The 25,244-nt window shown below is 41.4% G+C and overlaps 1 protein-coding gene and 1 long non-coding RNA gene across 12 annotated transcripts in view; one reads left to right on the top strand and one right to left on the bottom strand.

Annotated features, from left to right (window-relative positions):
* The window catches only part of RALGPS1 (Ral GEF with PH domain and SH3 binding motif 1), a 232,575-nt gene that overhangs the window by 52,812 nt on the left and 154,519 nt on the right, over positions 1 to 25,244 (bottom strand). For all 9 annotated transcript variants that reach the window (XM_081847635.1, XM_081847627.1, XM_081847632.1 and 6 more), the window contains exons 10-11: positions 16,951 to 17,088; positions 14,811 to 14,904 (exon numbers count right to left, since the gene is read on the bottom strand). In XM_081847635.1, the coding sequence (XP_081703761.1) occupies positions 14,811 to 14,904; positions 16,951 to 17,088 (232 nt within the window). The remainder of the gene's footprint in view (positions 1 to 14,810; positions 14,905 to 16,950; positions 17,089 to 25,244) is intronic.
* LOC309333877 lies at positions 9,131 to 24,761 on the top strand. 3 transcript variants are annotated; one of them, XR_014152744.1, is made up of 4 exons: positions 9,131 to 9,634; positions 14,109 to 14,310; positions 16,013 to 16,268; positions 23,683 to 24,761. It is a non-coding gene; the product is annotated as an uncharacterized lncRNA (long non-coding RNA). The 3 variants fall into 3 exon arrangements; XR_014152745.1 differs by lacking the exon at positions 9,131 to 9,634 and adding an exon at positions 12,734 to 12,785; XR_014152746.1 differs by lacking the exon at positions 9,131 to 9,634 and having other exon boundaries at positions 12,812 to 14,310.

Here is a 25,244-nt window from a genome sequence, read left to right as displayed (position 1 = left end):
TAAATTGTTCTATCTCTTGTTCATTCTTTGGCCCTTGTTTATACAATTTCTTGAAGAAACTTTGAAAGCAATTACTTATCTCATTTGGTTTGTTTATAAACTTCCCATCTACTTCGAGTGATGTCACCGTATTCAGCTTTTGTCTCTTTTTCAATTGCCAAGACAGTAGTTTCCCACATTTGTCTGCCGACTCAAAAGTCTTTTGCCTCATTTGTTTAATTTTCCATTCTATTTCCTGATTCATCAGTTCCATATATTGTGTTTGATAGAATTTTATTTCTCTTAAAATCTCATGAGATTTAGGCTTGGATCTCAGTTTCTTCTCCCCTTCTTTTATTAGGTTCCAGATTTTCTCTTTCCTCTCATTCTGTTTTTTCCTCTTTATTGAATTCTGTTGTATTAGGAAGCCACGCATCACGGCTTTGCTTGCGTCCCAAATTACTCTTTTTTCGGTATCTGATCTCAAATTAATCTCAAAGTAGTCTTTAAGTGTTTTTTGGGCCTTTTTGCAAATTTCCTCATCTCCAAGAAGAGTGTCATTCATTCTCCATCTAAAGGTTCCAGCTGTTGTCAGTTTCATTTCCATCTTCACAGCATTGTGGTCAGAGCAGGTTTTTGGGCAGATTTCTATTTTTTTAACCTTTGATGCCAGATTACTAGAAGTCCATATTTGGTCAATTCTGGTCCATGTCATTTTTGCTTCAGAGAAAAAGGTCCCCTCCCTCTCCAGAGGGTTCCTAGTTCTCCAAATATCAATCAAGTCCATAGTGTCAGTCAGTTCAAAGAATGTCTTTGGTAGTCTTCCATCATTAGATATTACTTGTCTTTGGGCCTTATCCATATTTGTAGATACGACTCCATTCATATCGCCCATCATTATGATTTTAAAATCCAAAAAGTCCATTAAAGTCTCATGCAACTTCTTGAAAAATTCAGCCTTCCCCTCATTTGGTGCATAAACTCCAACAATCAAAATCTTTTCTCCATGAGTTTGAATTTCCACTGCTAGGTATCTTCCTTGGTCATCCTTAAAGACCATTTTTGGGTCAAATTTTTCTTTGACATAGATCACAACTCCTCTTTTCTTAACTTTATCTGATGAAATGAATTCCAGTCCCAGTCTCTTATTTATTAAAAGTTTCCTATGTGTCCTAGCAATGTGGGTTTCTTGTAGGCAGATTACATCTAGGTGTTCTTTCTTTAATAGATGAAATACTTGGCCCCTTTTTCGGGGATGGTTTAGACCATTACAATTCCAGCTAAGGAGTTGCAGAGACATTTTTGTTACTGGGTAGCTCCTCCACCGACTGCACCAAGTTGTTGTTCCTCCTCGGTCGGTGCTTGGTTCAATCCAAATGATAGATTTGAAATGTCCGGTATTTCCCTCTCACTAACAGTTCCTTTCTGCAGGTCCTCTTGGTTTCTTTCCAGAAAAAATTCTTTATCCTGGTTTGTTTTTATTTTAATTTTCTTCCCTTTGAAGTTAAAGGACAACCCTTGTGGGAATTCCCATCTAAATGGGATATTGTTCTGTTTGAGTAAATCAACTAATTCTTTGAATTGAGTTCTAGCCTCCAAAAAGTATTTAGGAATATCCTTGAAAATCTGAATCTGAGAATTTTTAATAACTAAGGCCTTCTGGAAATGTAGGTTCAATATTTTGTCTCTTTGTTCCTTTGATCTCAGGGTAATTAAACAATCTCTTGGCTTCTTCCCTTGCTTCCTGCCAATCCGAAAGGCTGAGGTTATTACAAATTCATCTTCTTCTCCATCTAGCTCATCATTCCAAAAATCTTGAAATTTATCTGTGAGGAATTCCCCAAGCTTGTCCTCTTCCTCTTCTGGTACCAATCTTAGTTTCAAGTTCTTGCTTTTCCTTTCCAATTCCAATAGGGCTAGAGCTGCATCATGTTCATGTACTTTTTTTACAACAGGCGCAAACTTTCCTTTGGTTTCTTCGGCAGTAGTCCTGGCGCTCTCGGCTATTCTCCTTGTTTCCGTAGACTCTTGAATCAGACGATTTATAGAATCTGTGTTAGATGAAATTGTTGTTGTGTTCAAATCTAGTCTTGTTGTCAACTCTGTCAGTTTCTTAGAGTTCTCTGTAGATTGTTTAGTAAGTTCTGCAGATTGCTTGGTGAGTACTTCTAAGGACTGATTTATTCTGAGTAGAGCCTGTGTCATTGAATCCATTGATGCTACTGTTATTTTCTCTTGTGCAGCTGCCGCTCCTGATAGAGAGCCTCTTTTTTGAACTTGTTTTTGAGCCTGCTTTGTTTTACTTCTTGTTGAAATCTCTTCTGGCGGATTACTCATAACTCAAGGTCATTCACACAGGAAAGTTGCAAGTGGAAAGTCCCGCTGGATACACCGTAGTGCAGCTAAAGCCCTCTAGAGGGGGAAATTGTATCCATCCAAAGGCACCCGCTACAGATAAACAGAAAGTCCAAAGGCGGAAATCCCACCAAAAGTCTCTAATTTGTAACACTTTAGTAGTAAAACTGTAATCCACCAAAGTCCCGTTAATATGTTTCAAATAAGTCTTATTTTGTAGCCGCTGTCTTTTGACAGCTCGCTTGACAGTTCCTTTTTTAGGCTATCGCTGCTCCGGCAGCCTGACCAGAAGTGTCGGCAGCAGAAGTTTTCCCGTTCCTTACACTTTCTTTCTTTTACAGGTTAGATTAGTTCTGTTTCCTCCCCCCTTTCCCCTGCTCTACAGGGGGGAGATCCTTTCGATGTCTGGTCTGATAAAGTTTAAAAATAACTTTCCTTTTAAGCACAGCTCAGTCTTTTCATTGCTCCGTTAATCATGCAGATCCGGTAGGCTGACTTCCTTAATTTTGCCTTTCCCGTTTTCAGCCAAATCTTCTAAATTTTAGAGTCCCGTTTTAATTTTCCGTTCTTACTCACGGGTATTGTTGTTGCCAATCGTTAGTTTCAGGAAGGAATCGGCGCTCTCCGTCAATGGCGACGCGGCTTCACTCCGTAAGCTGGGTAGCGATCCTCAGCACCGCGCTCACCCCGATGCCGCTCCGGAGCCTTTAAAAAGGCTCTTTCACGATGCCGGGGGGGCGCAAAGGTGCCCACCGAATCTCCTTGCCCACAGGCTTCAGCGCCTGTGATTTTAAGGGTCCCCCGCTTGCATTTTTATGAAATTTTGAAGGGAATTGCTCATTTCTCAGGTGACTCTCAACTTAAAAGAATGTAAGAAAAGGTAGTGGTAAACATGAAGCCTATTTGATTAAGAAAAGAAATGAATCAGTTGCAAGCAGTATGTCAGCTAACGTTTACAACAACAACAACTTTCTTTTCTTTTTTTTCTTTCTTCTCCAATACAATATTTTATTGTTTTTTCCATATTACATCACAATACAAATAAACCAAAGCCATCACCACATCCTCCCATATATCCATCAATCAAACCTAATATTCTTTTGTCCCTCCCCCAGCTTCCCTCCGCCCCCACTCGATTTCCTCTACATTCTGAGATTACATTTATCTTTGCATTTTACAATCTTCTCCAATCTTCTGTATATTCTTATTATCTTTCCTTACGAATTTATCTTCCCTCAGATACCATTTTAATCTAGGCATATCAGCATATCTTTTCTGAGTAGTATTTTACCATATATTCATCAAAACATTCCCACTCCTTTTAAAATTTTGATTCGATTGGTTTCTTATAATAGCTGTTAGTTTTGCCAGAGTTAAATATTCATTTAGTTTACAAATCCATTCCTCCCTTAAGGGTAGAGTTTGTGACTTCTACTTAGCAGCAATCACTACTCTAGCTGCTGTACTTGCATACTTGCATATAAGAAGATCCCCCCCCCCCCGTGGTATCAACTTTCTTTTTAGGTTGCTCTTTCCCCCTTGATATTTATTTATTTTAAATACTTTCATATCACCTACCATAAAAAATAAATCAACCAGGTTCATAATAAAACATTAAAAATACAACAAAAACAATGAACACAATAGCAACCAAGTTAGGATGAACTAAACATGCTGGTACAAATGGTCAGCAAAGCCCTGGAAGAATAAATAACTTTTTAGCAGGCACCAAAAACAAAAAAGCAGTAGGTACTTAATTTATCTCTGAGGAGCAATCAATCCACAGGCTGCATGCCACAATAGAAAAGGCATTCCTCCTGGTTGTCACAAGACAGATCTCTGCAGGCTATGGAACAACCAAGAAGGCCTTGTTTCAAAAGCTTAATGATATAAAATTTAATGTAAAGAAAGAATTTGAACATCTTTTCCCTTCTTTGTGTCTTGATGTAGAGTGTTTGTTGGCAGGAAATTAACCTCAGAATTTTTTAACATGCTAATGCTTTTAGAGCAGAAGTACCTTCTAACCAACAGTCTCTCTAGTCCTTATGGTAAGGTAGAGACAAGGGTAGTTCATTATCCTATTTCTACTCTGTCTTCCCCTCTGATCTGTATGAAACCCTGCAGAAGACTTCAGTTCTCTACTTCCTGCAATTAAGTAGGTAAAGGGACCCCTGACCATTAGGTTGTGGCCGACTCTGGGGTTGCGGCGCTCATCTCACTTTATTGGCCGAGGGAGCCGGCGTACAGCTGGTCATGTGGCCAGCATGACTAAGCCACTTCTGGCGAACCAGAGCAGTGCACGAAAACGCCGTTTACCTTCTTGCTGGAGCGGTACCTATTTATCTACTTGCACTTTGACGTGCTTTCAAACTGCTAGGTGGGCAGGAGCAGGGACCGAGCAACAGGAGCTCACCCCGCTGCGGGGATTCGAACCGTCGACCTTCTGATTGGCAAGTCCTAGGCTCTGTGGTTTAACCCACAGCACCACCCACGCCCCTTTAGCAATGAAGTAGAGAAGAGAAGAAAAAAAGAGAAAGCGCTGGATCCAAGGCTAGTCCTATTCAGAGTAGACTCATCTAAAGTAATGTATTCATGTTAGTCATGCACTTTAATTTCAATGGATCTACTCTGAGAAGAACAAACCATAGCCATTAACTAAACAATCAAGTCCTTTGTTCCTATGGCTATTCTGAAACAACTATACAACCTCAGAGGCAAGCAAAGTAGGAAGAAGTAAATTGTTGAGAAGGTGGAAGAGTGAAAGGTTCTTATTACTCTTCTTGTCTTATGCAGTAGCTAATTCTTAGCCATCCTGCATCTGTGACCAATTAAACAAACTAAAGGGTAATAGTTTCACATGTCTTTTGAGTGTAAGTGCTAGAAGTGGCTTCCTAGACTTCTGTGACTAATGGAACTCTAAATATAGCTAAGTGTAAATTTGCTATTTGAAGGGGAACAGTTCAGTTGTTTACAAAGTTTGCTCTTTATACAACAATAATGGCTGGAAATAGAGGCTGGCTGGTGCTTCCCAGGCACAATTAGTTTGTTTGTTTGTAAATTGCCACTATTCAACACCACTATCATGGTGGTATACAATTAATTAACTCATAGCTGCTTCTTTGATTATTTACTTCACAAATCTGTTGTAGTTATGTACTACCGAGCTTCTACTCTGCCCAGATTTCATGTTTTCTCATCTCAAATGCTTCGAGACAGATACACTTGCACCCCTCTTTACTCAAGGTTATGCCCATGTAATAATCAGGAAGCAGAATTTTTAGAGCAAATCATTTTGTTTTTCAACCCTTTGCTCACCAAATTACCAGGAAGATCAGCTCAACTTTATTTTAAATATCTGATGGAAGATAAAATCCCAAGGATATTATTGATAGTGGCTAAAGTTTTGTCAGTAGCTGTGAAAACATACAAACAACACAGCACCTGAATCTGGACTAAGACTAAGCAGAGATTATAATAGTTCTATATAATCGTTATTATGTCACAGTTCTGAATCTGTTTTGCTATTAGATTCTGGTATGCTTTATGTTTTTATTTTATTTCCAGCCTATTGACTGTAATAAATTGAATGAATGAATGTGAGATGGTGCACACTGAATCACCTGAGGAATTCTGTTAGTGAAAAGCATTCCTTTGCTACATAATTTTGACTTCTCCCACAATTTCTTCCCAGGCCTCTGGATTTGAAGTCTGTGGAAGAGAGCCCTTTGTACAGACGAACCATAGGAGCACTATTCCCCAAGAGAGGAGGTGCTTGCTGTGTCCCACAGCTACACGGTAAACCTGGGCTAGGAGACTGACTACAGTCTAGCCTCTCCAAGAGATAGGAGTGTTGCCTTTGCTGTCCCACTTTCAGTGTCTACAAGACCAAAAGCAAAAAAGGACAGAGGAACTTCATTATGTGGAGTCAGACCATTGGCCCATCTAGCTCAACATTGCCTACACCAGGGGTTGTCAACCTGGTCCCTACTGCCCACTAGTGGGTGTTTCAGGATTCTAGGTGGGCGGTAGGGGGTTCTATGGCACAAGCTGAATCCTCCTTCCATCGAGCACTGGTGGGCGGTAAGGAAAATTTCACCATTAGTGGGCAGTAGGTATAAAAAGGTTGACTACCCCTGGTCTACACTGATAGACAGTGGCTTCCTAGGGTTTCAAACAGGGAGTCTCTCCCAGTCACAGCTGGGGATGTTGGAAATTGAACCTGGTACCTTCTGCATCCAAGCAGATGCTTTACCTTCTCAAAAGCTATTTTTTCCACATCAGACAAAAACTATTGATGGCAAAGAGCAGAGATGCTGTTTGCTACAGCTCCTACAAGATGCTAGGATCTGTCGCTTAGATAAGCTCAAATGTGCTCTGTGGGAAGCTGAAATAAATTCACATTGCTGGGAAACCAGTCATGAAGGAGATGGTTCCCTGGGCCTTGCCAACTTGAAGTTGTCAATTAGAGGCAGAGAGGCTTGGTTGCATTTGAAACCTAAAGAAAAGAGGAATCCAATTGGGAGGCTGAGGTCTGAAGAAATGGAAAGAAATGAATGTTCCAAGGTCAACACAATTTCAAGAGCTGTATTGCTTACACAGGCACTAGCTGGTAATTTGTTCTGCAGCTGTTCAGTGGATAGTCAAGGTGGAAATAGAGAAACTGAAGCTTTCCGGGCAGGGTGTTTGAGCTACATTTAGCATCTGAGTGGGGTGCTTGGTATAGCAGGGGAGACTAGACAGAGAACAGACCCTAAAAATAATGATAAACCACAGACCTTTCCTTTAAAATCATCTCAGAAATATGCCTAAAATAGGCCTGTGCAATGTATAACGCAAGGGGAAACCAAAGCCCCATCTGCACTTATGTCCAGCCTTGCAAAGGGTTGCCTTCATCCCACATTATATAACTACAAAGTAGCTGTGGAAATAGACCCCCTAGGCAGTTGGAAGAAAGGAGCCCATGAGCACCTTGGCTTTGTCTATGCTCCAGAACCTTCCACATATAGGTGGAAATGCTTTTAAAAAAGTATTAATATATCTATGCAACTTGGCTGGTCAATACAATTTTCTTCTACAAAAGAGATGCATGAAATAGAAAGGCCCACTAAACGGAACAAAGAAAGCATTTCTTTCTTTTTCTCTGCAGAGATTTCAGCCAGAAGAGACAGGCTTGGAGGAAGTTTCCAGTATATTTCCTGTAACGGAGTAATATTATACAAGGATGAATCTTACATTCTGCCAAGGATAAGAAGTAGCCCCTCCTGAGTCTAACGAATGCTCCTGTTTCAATAAAAAAGGCATGAAAAGACAGAATGTTGAGAGGCCTTTTTCGCCTTATAAGGCCTGAGTGTGCTTGCTATCTCTACAGGGCTTATGCATCCTTTTGGCACAGCACCAGAAATGAGGAGAAATTCAAATAGTATGTGGATTGAGTTATCCAAGAGGAAGAGATTCTGATGAATATTTAAAGAAATTCATACCTTCAGAATCAGTACAGAGACAGAAAAGAAACCCAGCACAGGACACAGTCTGGATGCCATTCCAAGACCACCTGCAGAGAAAAACCTGCATTGCTGAGCCAACAAACATGGTCATGTAGGGTCTGTATTCTTCCAAAGAAATGTCTAGATGGTTCAGCCTCATTCTGAGAACTTTGTCAAACTCTGATTCTCCCCCCCCCCACGCTTTCCTCTTTATTTTGATTCCTGCTACTCAGTCTTTCTAAGGTGTAATACATTTGTAGCTAAAAACAGCACAGCTACTTAGAAAATGGACATTCAGATCAAATGGAAGAGCAAAGGTTGGCCTGTACCAAAATGTATGTAAATACTGCTCACTGTTGCTAGAAAGGCCTCTGTGGAGATTAGAAGCTGTTTTAAGAAAAAAACATTTTTAAATTACTCATGTTTTGTCCCACTTCCAAGTATTATGTCATGCCCCTAAATATTTAGAGGAACCCTTTGTTTTGTTCTGTCCCACACATAATATTCAAGCTAATGGAAACCTACTGTATATATAATCTTAACATCATCGCATGAATGTGAATCGCTGTCCAAGAACTAAATTAGGCAATGTGGTTAAATTTCTGGCATCCCATCTATGAACCACAACACAGGCATACATACACACACACACACACACACCCGATTGCAATTACTCACTTTTCACTAGTGTTACAGGGAATGCTCCCTATGCCTTCAAACAAAAACCACAGGAAAACAGAAAGGTAACAAAAAATCTCTCTCATGTAGACCCCACTAATATGTCTGGGAGCTGGAAAGAGCACATATTCTTGCAAACAGAGCTCCCATTTATTTGAATGGAGATTGAATGGAAGGTATTACCAGAAGTGTGTGTTCAAGTAATCATACTTTTTGAGGCTGTTTTTTTTTTAAAGCTTGTTTTATTTATAATGTTAAGGTCCAACGCCGAGGGCCTTCTGGCGGTTCCCTCACTGCGAGAAGCCAAGTTACAGGGAACCAGGCAGAGGGCCTTCTCGGTAGTGGCGCCCGCCCTATGGAACACCCTCCCATCAGATGTCAAAGCGATAAACAACTACCTGACATTCAGAAGACATCTTAAGGCAGCCCTGTTCAGGGAAGTTTTTAATGTGTGATATTTTAGTGTATTTCTGGTTTCTGTGGAAGCCGCCCAGAGTGGCTGGGGAAACCCAGCCAGATGGGCGGGGTACAAATAATAAATTATTATTATTAAGATATAAACCTTTTATTTATCATTTATGCATTTAAAGCATTTATAAAACCAAGAAATGCAAACAAAACAAATACTTGGGAAACTGTGCCTAGGTACACATTAGCAGCTTAAAATGGAGTGAGGCTGTTTTCCCCAATGCATTTTAAGTTGCATTGGCACATTGTTGTACAAACCAGAGATGGAGCAGGAATATCTTTATCTGTTGTGCATTACTTGCTTTGTTTCCCCATTCCTGCAACCTTCCCAACTCCTATTTGTGAAGCCATCATCTGTCCATGCACTATCATCTAAACATGTGTAAAGGCAGTCTCATATGTACACAACTCAGCTTAATTGTGAAGTAAGTGTGGCTTATGTTAACAAATCAGATGGAAACTGGTTTGAGGGAAAACACATCAAACAGCAGTATTTCTCAAGAAACGACAAGCTAGATATAGATTCTGGTTAATGTCATGTTTACACAGATTCAAATACCAGCGGAGGGAGTGCATTAAAGCCAGATTAAATGGTAATGCAGCCTACAGCCTACGTGTTGGATACAATGCATAAGACAGAATAGTTAAACTAAGAAAATATTAAAGAGGAGGTAAAGAGGAGAGAAAAAATGTATCTCTTTAATACGATGATAGTAAATACATAAGAGTGTGTGTGTCTGTGAGCTCAGTGTGTGTACAATTTCCAGTGTTGTAGCACATTATTCTTGCTTGCAGATTAATTCTATATTTGCTAATGGCTGTTATTAATGTATTGTAGGGAGTTTATTAGCCCACTGGTAATTCCAGAGTCTTCTCATTCTTAACACTGTGTGCCATTTAGTCATGAATACCTGTCAAACTCAAACTGATTTCAACATGTAAATGTTTACAGACTATATTTTTAATAATAATAATAATAATAATAATAATAATAATAATAATAATAATAAATTTTATTTATATCCCGCCCTCCCCAGCCAAAGCCGGGCTCAGGGCGGCTAACAACACTAAAATAGTGCAACATTATAAAAACATTATAAAAATTAATTAAAATCAAAATTGATGGCAACCATAAACTAAAGTTTTGTAAAGATTGCCAAAGAAGGGAGTCAGGCTGCGCCCTGACCAAAGGCCTGGTGGAATAGCTCTGTCTTGCAGGCCCTGCGGAAAGATGTCAAGTCCTGCAGGGCCCTTGTCTCTTGTGACAGAGCATTCCACCAGGTTGGAGCCGCACCCGAAAAAGCCAGCCTAACCTCTCTGTGGCCTGGGACCTTCAAGATGTTTTTATTTGAAGACCGTAAGTTCCTCTGTGGGGCATACCAGGAGAGGCGGTCCCATAGGTACGAGGGTCCTAGGCCGTATAGGGCTTTGAAGGTTAAAACCAGCACCTTAAACCTGATCCTGTACTCCACCAGGAGCCAGTGCAGCTGGTATAGCACCGGATGAATGTGATCTCGCACCGAAGACCCCGTAAGGAGTCTCGCTGCGGCATTCTGCACCCGCTGGAGTTTCTGGGTCAGTCTCAAGGGCAGCCCCACGTAGAGCGAGTTACAATAATCCAGTCTGGAGGTGACCGTAGCGTGGATCACAGTGGCTAGGTCAGGGCGAGAGAGGTAAGGAGCCAACTGCTTAGCTTGGCGGAGATGAAAAAATGCCGCCTTTGTTATAGCTGCAATCTGCGCCTCCATGGAGAGGGAGGTATCGAAGATTACACGCAAACTCTTAACGGATGGTGCTGGCACTAATTGCACCCCCGCAAGAGATGGGAGTTGCCCCCTCAATCCCATATCGTCCCGTCCTAGCCAGAGGACCTCTGTCTTCGAAGGATTTAACTTCAACCGGCTCCCACGTAACCATCCAGCCCAGCTTCCAAGCATCTGATCAGTGTGTCTGGGGCCGAGTCAGGATGGCCATCCATCAACAGATAGAGTTGGGTGTCATCAGCATACTGATGGCAGCCCAGCCCAAAACTCCGGACAAGCTGGGCGAGGGGGCGCATAAAGATGTTTCAAGCATCGGGGAGAGAATCGCACCCTGAGGCACTCCACACACCAAGGAGTGGCGCGATGACAATTCCCCCCCAAGCGCCACCCTCTGTCCCCGACCAGAGAGAAACGAGCGCAGCCATTGAAGGACTGTGCCCTGGATCCCCACGTCGGCAAGGCAGTGGTCCAGGAGTTCGTGATCGACCATGTCGAAAGCTGCTGACAGATCTAGAAGAATCAGCAGCCCCGAACCGCCTCGATCCAGCTGTCTACGAAGATCATCTGTTAGGGCAACCAGAGCCGTCTCGGTCCCATGACCAGTGCGGAAGCCGGACTGGAATGGATCCAGAGCCGATGTTTCATCCAGAAACCTACCAAGCTGTTCAGCAACCGCTCTCTCAATCACCTTACCCAGGAATGGAAGATTCGAAACCGGGCGGTAATTGGATAGATCTAAGGGATCTAATGATGTTTTCTTTAAGAGCGGGCGCACCACTGCCTCCTTCAGTTCCCCTGGGAATGTCCCGGCGTCAAGGGACAAATTGATGATATCCCCCAGGGGGGCCCGCACCTCGTCTGGACACGCTCTAATCAGCCAGGACGGGCACAGGTCAAGAGGACAAGTGGTGGGTTTTCCAGCTCGGAGGAGTCTGTCCACATCGGCTTGGGATATCCGGTCAAAGTGGTCCAATACTGGACCCGAGGACAGTCGAGGGGCCTCCAGTTCCTTTATTGTATCCAAATTGGCAGGGAGGTCATGGCGGAGCAACAGGACCTTCTCCGCAAAAAAGCTCGCAAATGCCTCACAGCTGTGTGTCAAATTGTTATTTAAATTTGGCTGTCCTTCGAGGGACGTTAAAGACCGAATTATACTAAATAATTGCGCTGGGCGAGAGCTAGCGAATCCAATGGAGGCTGAGAAGTAGGACTTCTTAGCGGCCTTCACTGCCATCTCATAGGTTTTCATAAAAACCCTATAAGATGTTCTTGAGGCTCTGTCAGGGGCACCCCGCCATACTCGCTCTAGCCGTCTGAGGTCCCGCTTCATTTTCCGGAGCTCCTCAGTAAACCAGGGAGCCCGGTTTCTGCGGGGTCGCAGAGGGCGCTTAGGTGTGATCTCATTGATGGCTGCCAGGAGATGGGTATTCCAGCCCTCAACAAGCTCAGTCAATGAGTCGCCAGGGGGAGAAAGGTCCCGCAAGGCTTGACGGAATCTATCAGGGTCCATCAGCCTCTGTGGACGAGCCCAAATCGGCTCACCACCTAAGCAGGGTGGGGGTGGAACGTCAATCCTGGCTTTCAGAGCGTAGTGATCAGACCATGGCACCTTCATCGAAGGAAACATGATCACATCTATACCGACGCCAAAGATCAAATCCAGCGTGTGGCCTGCTTGATGTGTGGGGCCCAAAACAAACTGGGAGAGCCCTAGTGTCGCCATGGAAGACACCAGGTCCAGAGCCTGTGAGGAGGGAGTGGCATCAGCATGGATGTTGTCCCCCAATACCAATAGATTAGGGAACTCCAAGGCCCAGCCAGCCACCGCCTCCAGCAGGCCTGACAGGATGGCTGCTGGTGTGCTAGGTGGCCGGTACACCAGCCAGCCAGCCAAGCTCACCTCGGAGCCCCACACTAGGCCAACACATTCAATGCCGGGGATCGATGGCGATGGTAGAGCCCTGAAAGTTTAAAATACAAACTCCTTTCTCTATGAACCTAGAGGCAAGAAGGCAAGAGGAGCTTATACACACATTCATACATGTACATTCTGCCACAAGTAAGCTGTACAAAATTTCACCCCATCTTTTTAAAAAAATAGAAGTGATAAGCTGTATTCAAAACATTTTGCAGACAAAGCTTTTTCATCTGGAAGACAGCATGATACATTAAACAGAATTCTGATACAAAAACATCATTACTCCTATGCCTGTGTTCAATCTGATCAAAAAAATAAACCTGTTGATAAGATAAACAAGGTTTTCAGCAGCAAAAAGGCCAGAACTGATTTGATTTTTCTAGCTGCTGTCCAACATGATGAAATGGGGAGAGATTCTGCAGCATGTTTCCCCCAGCAGAAATCTACTCCATGGTATTTTGTGCAGTCCTGGTGTGGATTCCAGAAGAAGAGAGGTGGAAGACACAGGAGTGGCAAATGCATTTTTATCTCTAAGACTGAGCTCTGAAAACACCAGTTCTACAAGTTTTCAGAGTGGCTCATGATTGGATGGGTAAATGCTGGCTTTAGAATGTACATATTGGTTAGTACCTGTGATGCCACCGACATACCACTCTCCTGTGATCCATAGATAATTTTTCAGTTTTAAAAATTAAATGTGCACCGCTTTTAAAACAAGCTTGTGTACTGCTTAAAAACAAACAAACAGACTGCCTGGTGCATATGGTAGGAGGTGAGATTGTGGGATGAAATGGGCGCTCATCTGGCTCATTGGTATGTATGTCGGAATAGTTTATGAGTCACATCAGAAAGTAAAAACCTACTATAAGCAGCAGCAGCACTTGTGATAAGGAGGATTTACAGAGCCACCCTCCCCACCCCAACACTGAAAAATTACAATAACAAAATTTAGCAGAGGTGTCAACCAAGAGATTTGTCTGCTGTGCCAGCTTAACTGCAGTATACTGCTCTTTCTTGATTGAATCCATTAATTTTTCCATTCACACAATATCATGGGATCTCAATATGTTTCCAGTGTTCAACCCAAACATTTTTTTTAGTAGAAATTAAGAAATTAATTTTCTGACTTTGGGGCTATTGGTGATGTTATGCTGAACTACATGAAGAAGCACTAATAAAGAATGAAACCCTAAGGTGTGCCCTACAATTTGTGAGATTATGTCTAATATTTGCTGGAGCACATGGCCTAATCACTTCCACAAACAAGGGAACTGCAATTAAGCTTGGCTTCCTGCGATACCCGACTCTGGGATCCTAGTTTGTTGCTTCCTAACAAATCAGGTTCATAAACTAACAGTAAACCATAGTTTAGGCTGGTTAGTAATCCTGGGATCGTGTATTTAGACATTATAGGAAGTTACATTTATTTGTTGTTTCCTGATTTGTTTCTCTTATTTTCTCTAGGAGAGGAGCAAAGCACACCTGACTAGGCAGCATGCACTAGTATGCTACTTGTTCAATATAAACCATGATATGTCAGAAAACTTGGCTTATCCCAACATGTGACTGCAGACAGTGTCATGCCTTCCTTCTGGATTATGGAAGTACTGCTACCTTTGTGAAGTTTGTTGTCACACATCTCCAACTATCAGGCAACAGTCACAAGGCAATTCTTATATTTTTATTCTGCTTTGCACTATGAATATTAGAAGATGATTACAATTTTATCCTGCCTTTTCCTGAAGGAGCACATCCACCATATGATGAACCATCTACTCTACTTAAATTTCTAATAAGATATAATTGCACAGAATTCAGAAATGGTCTTCTGAATTTAGTCTGTGGGCCTCATTCATGAATTCTTCAATTTAAATGCATGGGGCTGTAATGCAACAAGTAGGCCTATCTGGTTTTTATTTTAAGTTTTCACAAAACGGTCTCATTTTGGAAATGAGGTTAGATCTTATAGACAAGTTCCATCTGGGGTTTCACTCAAACCCCTGACAATATCATTACTGTTTAAATATCATTTTTTAAAACAACAACAACAAAAATCTAAGTATATCCCTGCCAGGAGCACCTTTTTAAAAACCCTTTTATTCAAGTCTGAGGCTAGGCCATCTTTTCCATGAATTCAACTGGGCCAAAGGAAAGGATGCTACGTACTTGTAGTTGTCGTCTTCCACAAACTTTTGAAGCTCTTCAATGTACCGGACAGACTTTAAGTATTTTTGCACATGGGGTAACGTTATAAGGTGATCTGCATTTTTTAAAAAAAGCACATATAAATCCCATAACTGTCAAGAACAAAAGCAGTTTCAACCACATGCTTCAAACTTTTATTTCCTTGCACTGTCTATGCTGAAATATAACACCAAGCTTTCCCACCAAGGACAGATAGATAGGCCAGTGAAACCTCACCATGAATTTCTCATCTCCAAAATTTCCAGAGAGCATTAGACATCTTTAGAATGAAAGATGAGTGCAAGGTGGCACATAACTCAACCCTCTTCTGACTAGAGATATACTCTATACTTGGTGCCAAACCCTTCCCTGCCAAGTTCACTGCAGTCTGATTCTCCACACTGCACTCCTTATGTTCTCTGCCTGTCCTGTGGAGAGGGAAGCCTGTAGGAATCAAAAAGTAGCATGGCAATCATCTGCAATGTGGGAGAGACTGAAACTTCTCCATCTCTGTCACAAAAGGGATGGATCAAGAGTTCGAGAACAGCATCATGGACCCAAAACTTGATGGAAGCTGTGAAGATATCTCAACAAACTTTCATATCCCTCCTGCCAGCTTTTAAAGGCGAGATATGGCATGCTTGCTCATGAGACTCTTTCTCCCTATAAGAATGGTGTTCTTGGAGGCGCGCATTCCTCCAAGGGGCATGGGTCTGTTACCAATTGCAGAGGTGGCACCAAGTTCTTGGCAACAGGACAGAGGTCAACCCCTCTATTATTTATTGAATTTATATACCGCTCTATACCCGAAGGTCTCAGGGCAGTTCATCTAGTTCAGGGACGGCCAACAGGTAGATCGTGATCTACTGGTAGATTGCGGGATGCCTGTGGTAGATCGTGGGACCCCTCCCACCCCCTTCAAAAAAAAATCTGAACAACTTTGGTCAATCCAGTGGGTAGATCACCGCCAGTTTTTTTTTAATTGTGGGAATAGACTGCAGTCTCTTGGAAGTTGGACAAGCCTGTAGTTGTTCAGTCTCCCCTCCTGGCTGGTTGACCCATTGTTGGGAACTGCCTTGCATTTCCTGGCTTTTAAACACAAAGGGGAAGAGAGTCCACCCTCCTTCTTGGCTGCTCCCTGCTGATGCATCCTTCACACTCTCCTCTTCTTCCTCATCTGACAGCAACCACTACTCCTGCCCTGAGCCAGTCAGGATCTAGTGGATCATGACACAGCCTAAACTACCTATGGCTGGGCTCCTAGTTGCGGTAACAAGATTCAACAGTTCAGCTCCTTACATTGGGAGATCTGAGTGGCTCCTCCCACTGGAGATGCATTCGAGATTGGCCCTACCTACAAGTTCCATTAGAGGTGCCACCTCAAAGAAGTCTAATGCCCTCTGGAGCCTCAGAAAAATCTGATTTCATTGGGCAGAGAATGTAAGTACTGTATTGAGATCAAATCTTCTCTCATTAGGTATGAACACAATAGCTTTTATGGAAATATGTAGTAGAAAATGACAATTGGTAGAAAATCACATTTTTTCAGTCTCCCCTCCAGATCTCTCATGAATGGATAAAATAATTGGTATATAAATACTGTAAATAATAGAATATAAATAAAATTCATAAGGGAAATGGAGGGAGTTTATAACACAAAGAGGCACAGCTAGAAAAGACTGAGGACAGGTTGCAAGGGAAACTGCAGCTATAGAACAAGTCTACATGACATTATTTATTATGAGAATTCAAAAGCCATGCCACTAATTCTGGCAGAAAAAGGTAAAGATTTTCTAGAAATCAGAGTAGGCCACAAGCTCATAGGAAGCACTGAACCGCTCAAGTGGAATTTGGCCATAACAAAAATGTAATGCAATTTATGTAAAGTTTGACTGTATTAAAAAGGTAAAGATGGGGTGTATATATTCATGTCTGCAGACTTAAGCTGGGCCAGAACAACAATCACTTTATCTAATTTCCTAATTTGGCAGAAGCTAAGTGGTTCAGTAGCACAAAGCTTCCTGATCTACATTATCCCTTAAGGCCCCTCTTTGTATGAGGCAGACATCTGGTGCTAATTTACTATATTAAAGAAATATTGGTGAAGAGGAAAATTACCAACCATAGCTACAGGAGACTTGCAAATCAGCAATTATTCGGAGGATATTGTTCATTTGATTGGATCTTTGTTCGTTCTCCATGATGCTGCCTGAAGCAGGATATGCTGAATCAATGTAGATTAAATCCAACAAATAAATCCCTGAAATTAAAGAAGGGAGGTTAAATCAGGCGCTTTATAAAGATACAGGGAAACTTGGGTGCAATAAACAAAAAATCAAGGAACCCCTGGCTATCCACTTGAATAATCTTACTAAAAAACAAATGAGAGCTGAATAAAGAAAAGGCCTACAGAGTTTTCATCCTACTTGGCACAGAGAACCCTCTTCCCTTATTCAGTCATTGAAATCTCAGCATGTTCAGGATTGCACGCTACTATTGGCCAAATTTTCTACCACACTGCATCAGTATATTTTCTTGAGTGTTCTTTGATCCAAGGACTGGTATTTAACAAGAAAAGAGAAATATCGTAGATGCTAAGTTTGTAGTACAAAGTGCATACAAAATGCAGGGAATATAACCATGGAATTAGGACTGGCATCAAGCTTACACATCTGCACCAAGACTAATGTTGATGAATGCTAACCAGGCTAAGCTTTTCAGTAGTTTGGAACTGTGCATTGCTAATATTAACCATGCTCACGACAAACCCTGCTAACATAAACTATGGCCTATGCCAGTATATATGTAACCACGTATCTTGGCTAATGTTGACAAAGAAAGTTGAGGGGAATTAATAGAGGGGAAGGAAGAGGGATGGAACAGCTCACAGCCAGGTGCCAATAACTTCACTGTGGTCAAGAGGTGGTCTGAATTATGTCTGGACTGGCCCAGAGGGAACTGAGAGAAAAAAGAACTGTAAGGGAAAACAAGCTTATCTACTCTCGCATTCCTCTTGTAATATCATTTCTCAACTTAATTCAATTTCAAACCTTCATTTTAAAAAGTGAATTAATAGTGATGATGGGAATTGCATACTTCACCTAAACAATGTCCTATCACCACCCCCCAAAAGCAAATCCACATTGAATTCTGCTTCCCTTTTCACAACCAAAATGTTTTTCAGTCCTGTCATCACAATTTGATTCTTGGCATCATTTCAGAGCAATCTTATTGTTTGCAGATCTTGCTTGGTGTAAAATACAGCAAGTGATCATGCTGAGGTTGCATGTTTTCTGTTCTGGGCTAGAAGAGACATTTATTAAGTTTGTGACTCAACAGGAGAAGCCACAATTTAATGGGGAAAGCGTTAGTCATTTGTGGGTTCCTGCTCAAAAATGAACGACAAGCATGTTATTATTTTTGCAAGATATATCCAAGAGTCACCATCACTTTAAACAGATGACAGAGAATTATGCCTACCTGTGAGAACTTGCAAAGGATAAATGAAACATAATAAGGACAGGCGGGAAGAAAGCATGGTTGACTTGTACTTAGGGAGTCTTCCAGGAAGCTGAATATAGGAATACAAATTAGGATTGCATCTCGGTTGGGTAATTCGGGTCAAAATAGTCATTAAGTTAGATCCAACTAAGTCCTACTCTGAATAGACCCATTGAGTTTAAAGGGTCTAAGGTTAGCCATGCCCATTAATTTCAATGGGTCTACTCTGACCAGGGCTAGCATTAGATACAACTTATTGGGTGGTCTTCAACTTTTGTGCACTTTTGAACGTTCCATCTGTGCATGCATTGCAGCTCCCCTCTCCTCCCCCTGCAGGCTATTCTCCTAACCTGCCCTGAGCCAATTTGGGGGCAAAGGGAGGATGCAGAGGAAACAGAACAGGAAAGCCCCACTGCACAAGCAGTCCTTGTGCAAGTCTTCCATTGGTGAGGCGTGTTAGATGAATCCTGCCCATAATATTTCCCCCCATAGTCTTAGATATTGCATGAATTATTGATTGCATTTTAAATTGTGTTTTACTATTTTTAACTAAACTGATTTTGAACATTTTTGTGAATGGAGTGTTTCCAGTATTTCTGTTGCTGATAGCAACAAATACCAAGAAAGATTATATTTGGCTATTTGGTAAAATTATAGCTGCTGAGAACAATCCAACCCCATAACCTTAGTCAGGGAAAAAGTGAGCCTTGGTGAATCTTGCTAGTGACCACTGTCACTGAGGGAATAAAGGTACAGCTATTAAAAAGCATGGTCTTAAGAGATCGTCACAGAAGTTGCTGCTCTCTCGCTCTCTCTCGGGGGGGGGGGGGAGAGTGCAGCATAAGTTAGTTTTGCCTTTGTGTGAATGCCTCGCCTATGGACTTGCAATGGTACTAAAATCATATGAAGCTACCTTGTAACAAGTCAGACCACTGGGACTCACTAGCTCGGTGCCGTCTACTCTGAATGGCAGTGGCTCTCCATGCTCTGAGACAAAGATCCATTTAAGTGGAAATGATAGGGACCTTATAGTTGCTCTGCTAGTGGGTTATGGCCACCCACTCATCTTGACACTTTAGATATTTGGGGATTGTTGAGATGTCTGCATGCACCAAATAAGTGAACAGGATGATGATCAAGAGAAGAATGTAGTTATGTTACACCTATGTTTTCTGTAAGGTTCAAAACAAATGGTACCGTATATTTAAGATGAAACAAGAAACTATTGAGTGATGTGTCTAGAGTAGCATGTACTCTGTAAAGGAGAACAAACAATAAATGCTTTGTGTTTGCCAGAGCCATCATTTTTAACTTCACTGCGGGCCCCCCCCCCCCAAGTTTGTGATGCATACAACATCTAAGGAGTTCTGTTAGAAGAGGAATAAAACCTTAATTCGTGAGTTTCTGGTGAAACTGTACCAGTGTTCACTGGTTCTTGGTGATACAAAATAGAATTCAAAAGCCATGACACTAATTTTGCTTGTTCAGGGGGACTCTGAACTTGGCAGGATCCTCTGCCAAATCACCTTCAATCTAAAAGATATTTCAAAATTATTTCCTGATATTAGTGTGTGTATGTGTGTGTGCGCGCGCGTGCAATTCAAAGAAAAGTGAAAATAATTCCACTTCTATCTATGCAAATCCCTGGCTATGCCTACCTTTCTGAATGTCAACCATACTGCTTGGTACATAAGGGAACCTCCTTCATGCTGGTGTTCTGGACTACAGCTCCTGTCATCAATGGCCATTGGCTGCGGTGGCTGAGACTGAAGTGTGCGTAGTTCAAGATGTCTGGAGGGCTCACAGCTGGGGGAGGATGCTAGAGGACTGTGAAGATGGGGGAGTTGCATTCATGGTTTGGAGTGGGAACCCAATGAAATTTAAAAAAAATTTTTTTTTGCTTTCACATGGACTTGCTACATTTACAATGGTTCACAGGCACAGAAGTACGGGAAAATCGGTTTCAACATAATAGGGTATCTTCAAAAATAAATTAAAAGATGAATTCTAATAAAACCTTAATGAGCAAAAGTATTAGAAAGAAAGGATGTTCAAGTTACCTACTAGATGCCCTAGGCCAGCCTGACTCATTTATTGGTTTTCCATTACCATAGGCAGCTAATATTATTCTGAAAAGTGCCTTTGCAGAAACACAGGAAACTAGTGGGGCAAGGACTCTTGGTGGCTTCTGCCTTATAAAAGCAGCACCAAGCCCAATCCTTCCCAAATTGTCCAGGAAAATGTTCCATGTAGTTTCCTCTCCTTTCCCCATACCTCCTCTTTGTGTTTGTCCAAAGAAAAACCTCTACGAGTGGAAAGTGGCATGCAGGAAACCATGTAATATAATCTAAAACTGAAGCTTGTTATTTCCACATTTCAAGCTTTGCCGCAAAGTTCTAACAATTCCATTACATCAGGGGTGGGAAACCTCAAGTCCAGAGCTGAATGTGGCCCTCCAAGCATCTCTATCTGGTCCCCAGGACTCCCCCTCAGGTCACTTACTGTCCCTGTTTCGTATCTTCCATGCATGTTTCTGCCTGCCTGGAATGTATCTTTGAATACTGATAATGCCTCTTCCTTCCCTGGCTGAGGGATAGAGAGAGATCTGTGATGGTATGTAGACACTAGACTACTGTACAAAGGTAAAATGTACACTAGTTGCTCCAAGATCATTTACTTCTGAACCACTTGTGACTGGCATGTGGCCCCTGGAAGGTTGCCCAGAGTGAAATGCAGCCCATAGGCTGGAAAAGTTTTCTCATCGCTGCCCTACAATATGTTATTTTGCCTATTTTATTGAGAACCTCACAGCTTAAAACACTACTTTTAATTTGGGAGTGTGGTATTATTTATTAAATAGTTGCAGACTTTGACATTTGTACTGCAAAACCATGTTGTAAAACATTGTTATAAGGTCTTGGGTAATATAACATCTTCATGTTGTCTTCTCCATGCAGTTTGTTGAGATTGTGCCATTCTCTGAAATGGAACTGATTTTTTTTACTACATAGCTTCATAATTATTATAGTTTCCTGCTAGCTCAAGTTAAAACATTTCTATATAACTCCCTTGTGCTTTCAAGCTCAATTGCTCCTTATGGAACATAATACACTGACAACTGTATATGTGAATGAGCAGCATTTGCAAGTGGGCAGTATGCACACAGAGGCAGCTGTTGTCAAATGAAACATTTAGAAAACCCAAACTCTCAATGGATGGAATGACACTACAGCTGCTGAGAAGTCCAACCCCATGGTATTCATACTAGGAAACCTTAGGCAGCTTCACAAAACCTTGTTTTGTGGATGGTAATCACTGCTTGTTTTGAGATGCTAACTCTTGAGCCTTCTCAGCTATGGCACCTGGTCTTCAGAATTCCATCTCCTGGCCGCTTTTTAAAAGTTTGTAACAACATTCCTTTTTCTTAAGCTTTTAATCTCTGCACTTACTGATATGACTATGTCTGTTCCTGAATAGTAGGGAACCCTACTGAAAGGGGTTGGTTCATGGGCATAACCAGGATTTTTTTGGCGGGGGGACACAGAAAGTTGTTGAGGTAAAATTCCCCCCAAAACCCCATTGCAGGGGTCAGGCTCCGGGGGGGACGACAACTGCCCCCCTGCTCTCTTTGGCTCTGTCCATGTGGTACTGATAGGAAAGGAGGAAATATCAGAAAATTGGGAAATCCACTCACAGAAGGTGGCTTCATCTTTTTGTTTTTTGAGAGAGAATGCAGTTATGATTAAATACTTTTTTGTGTTTTCTTGCCCTGCCTTGGAAAAGAACACACTAAGATTTCAGAAATGAATTGTGCTTGCTCCTAAAGCTACACTTGTGGGGTTTTAAAACATCAAACTATCATGATAAATTCCAAAGACTAAAATAACAGGAACAGCAGCTGTGAGAGTCAAATGTAAATTCCGTCCCCCTCAGAGCAGCGGCAAGCCATCACAAAATACTGAATAGGGCACATCTCAAGCAAAAAACCTCCAGGCCTGGACAATATAGGGAAGCTTTGAAAGGATCATTGATAATAATTAACATGTTATTATAACTTAATGCAATAACACATGTAGAAAATAAAAGCACACCACATTTTGGGGGTGAATAGTTTATGTCAATGTAATCTGCTTATAATCGAACCAAATATAACCCAATATTTTGAATTTTCAAATATTTTTTTTAAATATTTTCCCGTCTGGGAAACTGAAATTCATTCCTGCAGATGAATTTTTCTCAGCAAAGTTTTCAACTTTTCAGCAAAGTTTTGGGAATGCGACCTACAATCCTAAATGATTTAATTTCACAAGAAGTAATGGGAACCGAAGGAAAGTCAAGCGGCTCAACAGAGTTGTTAAATATTTGAAAAATACATACCATACCATTCACTCAAAATACTTCTTGGAAATATATTCCCTTCTTTCATGTGAGTCACATTCAACATTCTCCCCACAAGCATGCTTAGAATTGCAACTTTAGGGTAAATTAACACAACCAAATAATTCAGATGGGTTTGTTTTTCTGTGTTCAACATGTGTATTTGATCATTGTAAAAATCCAATGTGAGTTAGAATCCTATCAGTCTGGATTCTGGAGCACTTCTTTTTCCCCTGGGAAGGTCCTCCTGCATAAATGGGCTTTTCCTGGCTCTTTTCTCTTGTCCTCCAACAAACCAGAATATCTGTCCTCTTCAACCATATAGAACCATATAGGTAGGCAAACTTTTTCAGCAGGGGGGGCTGGTCCACTGTCCCTCAGACCTTGTGGGGGGCCGGACTATATTTTGAAAAAGAAAGAAAGAACTAATTCCTATGCCCCACAAATAACCCAGAGATGCATTTTAAATAAAAGCACACATTCTACTCATGTAAAAATATGCTGATTCCCGGACCATCCGCAGGCCAGATTGAGAAGGTGATTGGGCCGCATCCGGCCCCCAGGCCTTAGTTTGCCTACCCATGATATAGAATGATGGAAGGCACATCTAACTGGGCACCTTTATTGAAGAGGAGTTGATGCTTGCATTCTAGGTGTCACAGTAACCCTAGTGGCACAGTGTGAAGTGATACTCTGTCTACATACTAATACTAGAATAATCCCAAGAAAAGCAAATGGTGAGTCAGGTAGCAGCCACATCTTTTCATCTAGGATGGAAGCATGTTTTAAAACACAAATCCACAGGTCCATGTAACAAATCATACAGGTTGTTTAAACATGCTTAGTCTAGTCCTTTTGGATAGCGGGGTTCAAGATACTCTCTAGCAGCTATTTCATTTTTGGCTGAAAAGGTGTTTTCTGCTGAGAAAATTATTTCTGAAAGCCATTCTTAATTTGTTTTTTCTTCTCCTCCCAGCATGCAGCACACCTGAGGAAACAGTGGCCTTTTTGCAATTTCTGTGAACTCTTAACTGTCCTTCTTCCAACTGAATGGACATTCATTTTCTTAACTCAACCTAGTGTGTGACGTGGATTAATTTAAGCATGATACTTTGTTCTGTATTTTGCACTGTTATAGTTTAAGTGATCAAAAGCTGCAAGACAGAGCATGGGAATTCTGAAATTGCTGCTTTCCCTGGTTGGAGGCAGACAGTAACTCTGACATTAAAAAGACCACTTCATGTCACCAAGTGCCAAGTCATGGATGAGAACTGCATGTGCCTGTTGCATTTTCCCTTCTGGCATGAAGAACTGCATTTTCTGCAATTTGTCAAATGAACTTGATTTCACTGATTTTATATTTGTGGATATACCACTTCTTTCAACATTTCAATGCTGATTCTTCAGGGAAACTTAAAAAAAAAATCCTTCAGAATCCAGGAACTGGTTTTTTTATCTCGCAATTTGGCACTTGTTCCCACAAATTCAATGTATTTTAGCATTTTCAGACAACCCCTTAATATGTAGCCCAATTCAGATAAATGATGGAAGACCATGTAACTTGTACCAGCTTGCAGAACTTCCTTAATGTGTGGTGGGGGGGTCAAAAGAATACACAGCAGCTCTCACAGCCAATGATTTCTTGTAGCTGGAGGTGCTGGAGCCCAATACAATAAGCTGCTCTTTCTCCTTCTTTTGAAACTTTTCTCAATAGGTAATAAAAAATATATTCCTATGTTGCTGGTTCCCATTCCTGCCTGAGCTGTTACAGGTTTGCTCAACAATTTCACCACTTTCATAATGCCTGCTGTGCAACCTGTATAGAAGCTTGCCTGTTAGTTGATGCTTTTACATATTGGAAATAACTCACTGTTTGCTTTCAAAGGCAACATCACTACTTAGATGCTCTTCAGGACAACGTGCTCTTTAGAACCAGTATCGCCACCAAATGTGCCCTAATACTGCATGACTTCATAAGAAACCAATGTGTGTTCCCTTTCACTACATTTTTGTTCTGTTAGTACAACAACTGCAATAAATGGATAGTTAAAACAATTCTGAGATATGAAGCAATTATGTCCGTCTTTAAGAATAAAAATTATTTCATTTGCTCTGTTTTATTCCTGACAAATAACAGCTAAGCTACATATTACAATAAATTTATGAGTTCTACACCATTCATGGTTCCTTTTGGGGGGGGGAAATATTTGGGGACACTGAAACTTGACAAAAGGATATGGAAATGAGGAAAAAGAGAACAGAATGATGGTGGTGGAATTGGATGTGGTGGAAGTTTTTGAACATTCACTACAATTAAGTGTGACCAGAACAGGCAGGCTAAAATTGGTAACTTTGGAACACTGGATAGAAAAAGAATGTATTAAGTATTTCAGAGCACCTTAAATACTCCCATGAGGGTGAGACTGCAGCTGAACTAAGCAGGCAGATGCTTCATATGGTTTCTAGAGCTGCACTAAAGCTGTCATGGAAGTAAAAACATCCACCCCCCACACCTGTAACTCTGGTGTGAAAGGAAAT

The sequence above is a fragment of the Podarcis erhardii genome (genome assembly GCF_964252035.2).
Source record: "Podarcis erhardii genome assembly, chromosome: Z".
Taxonomy (NCBI): domain Eukaryota; kingdom Metazoa; phylum Chordata; class Lepidosauria; order Squamata; family Lacertidae; genus Podarcis; species Podarcis erhardii.
The sequence above is the reverse complement of the archived record's forward strand: the minus strand, read 5'-3'. Positions and strand labels throughout refer to the sequence as shown.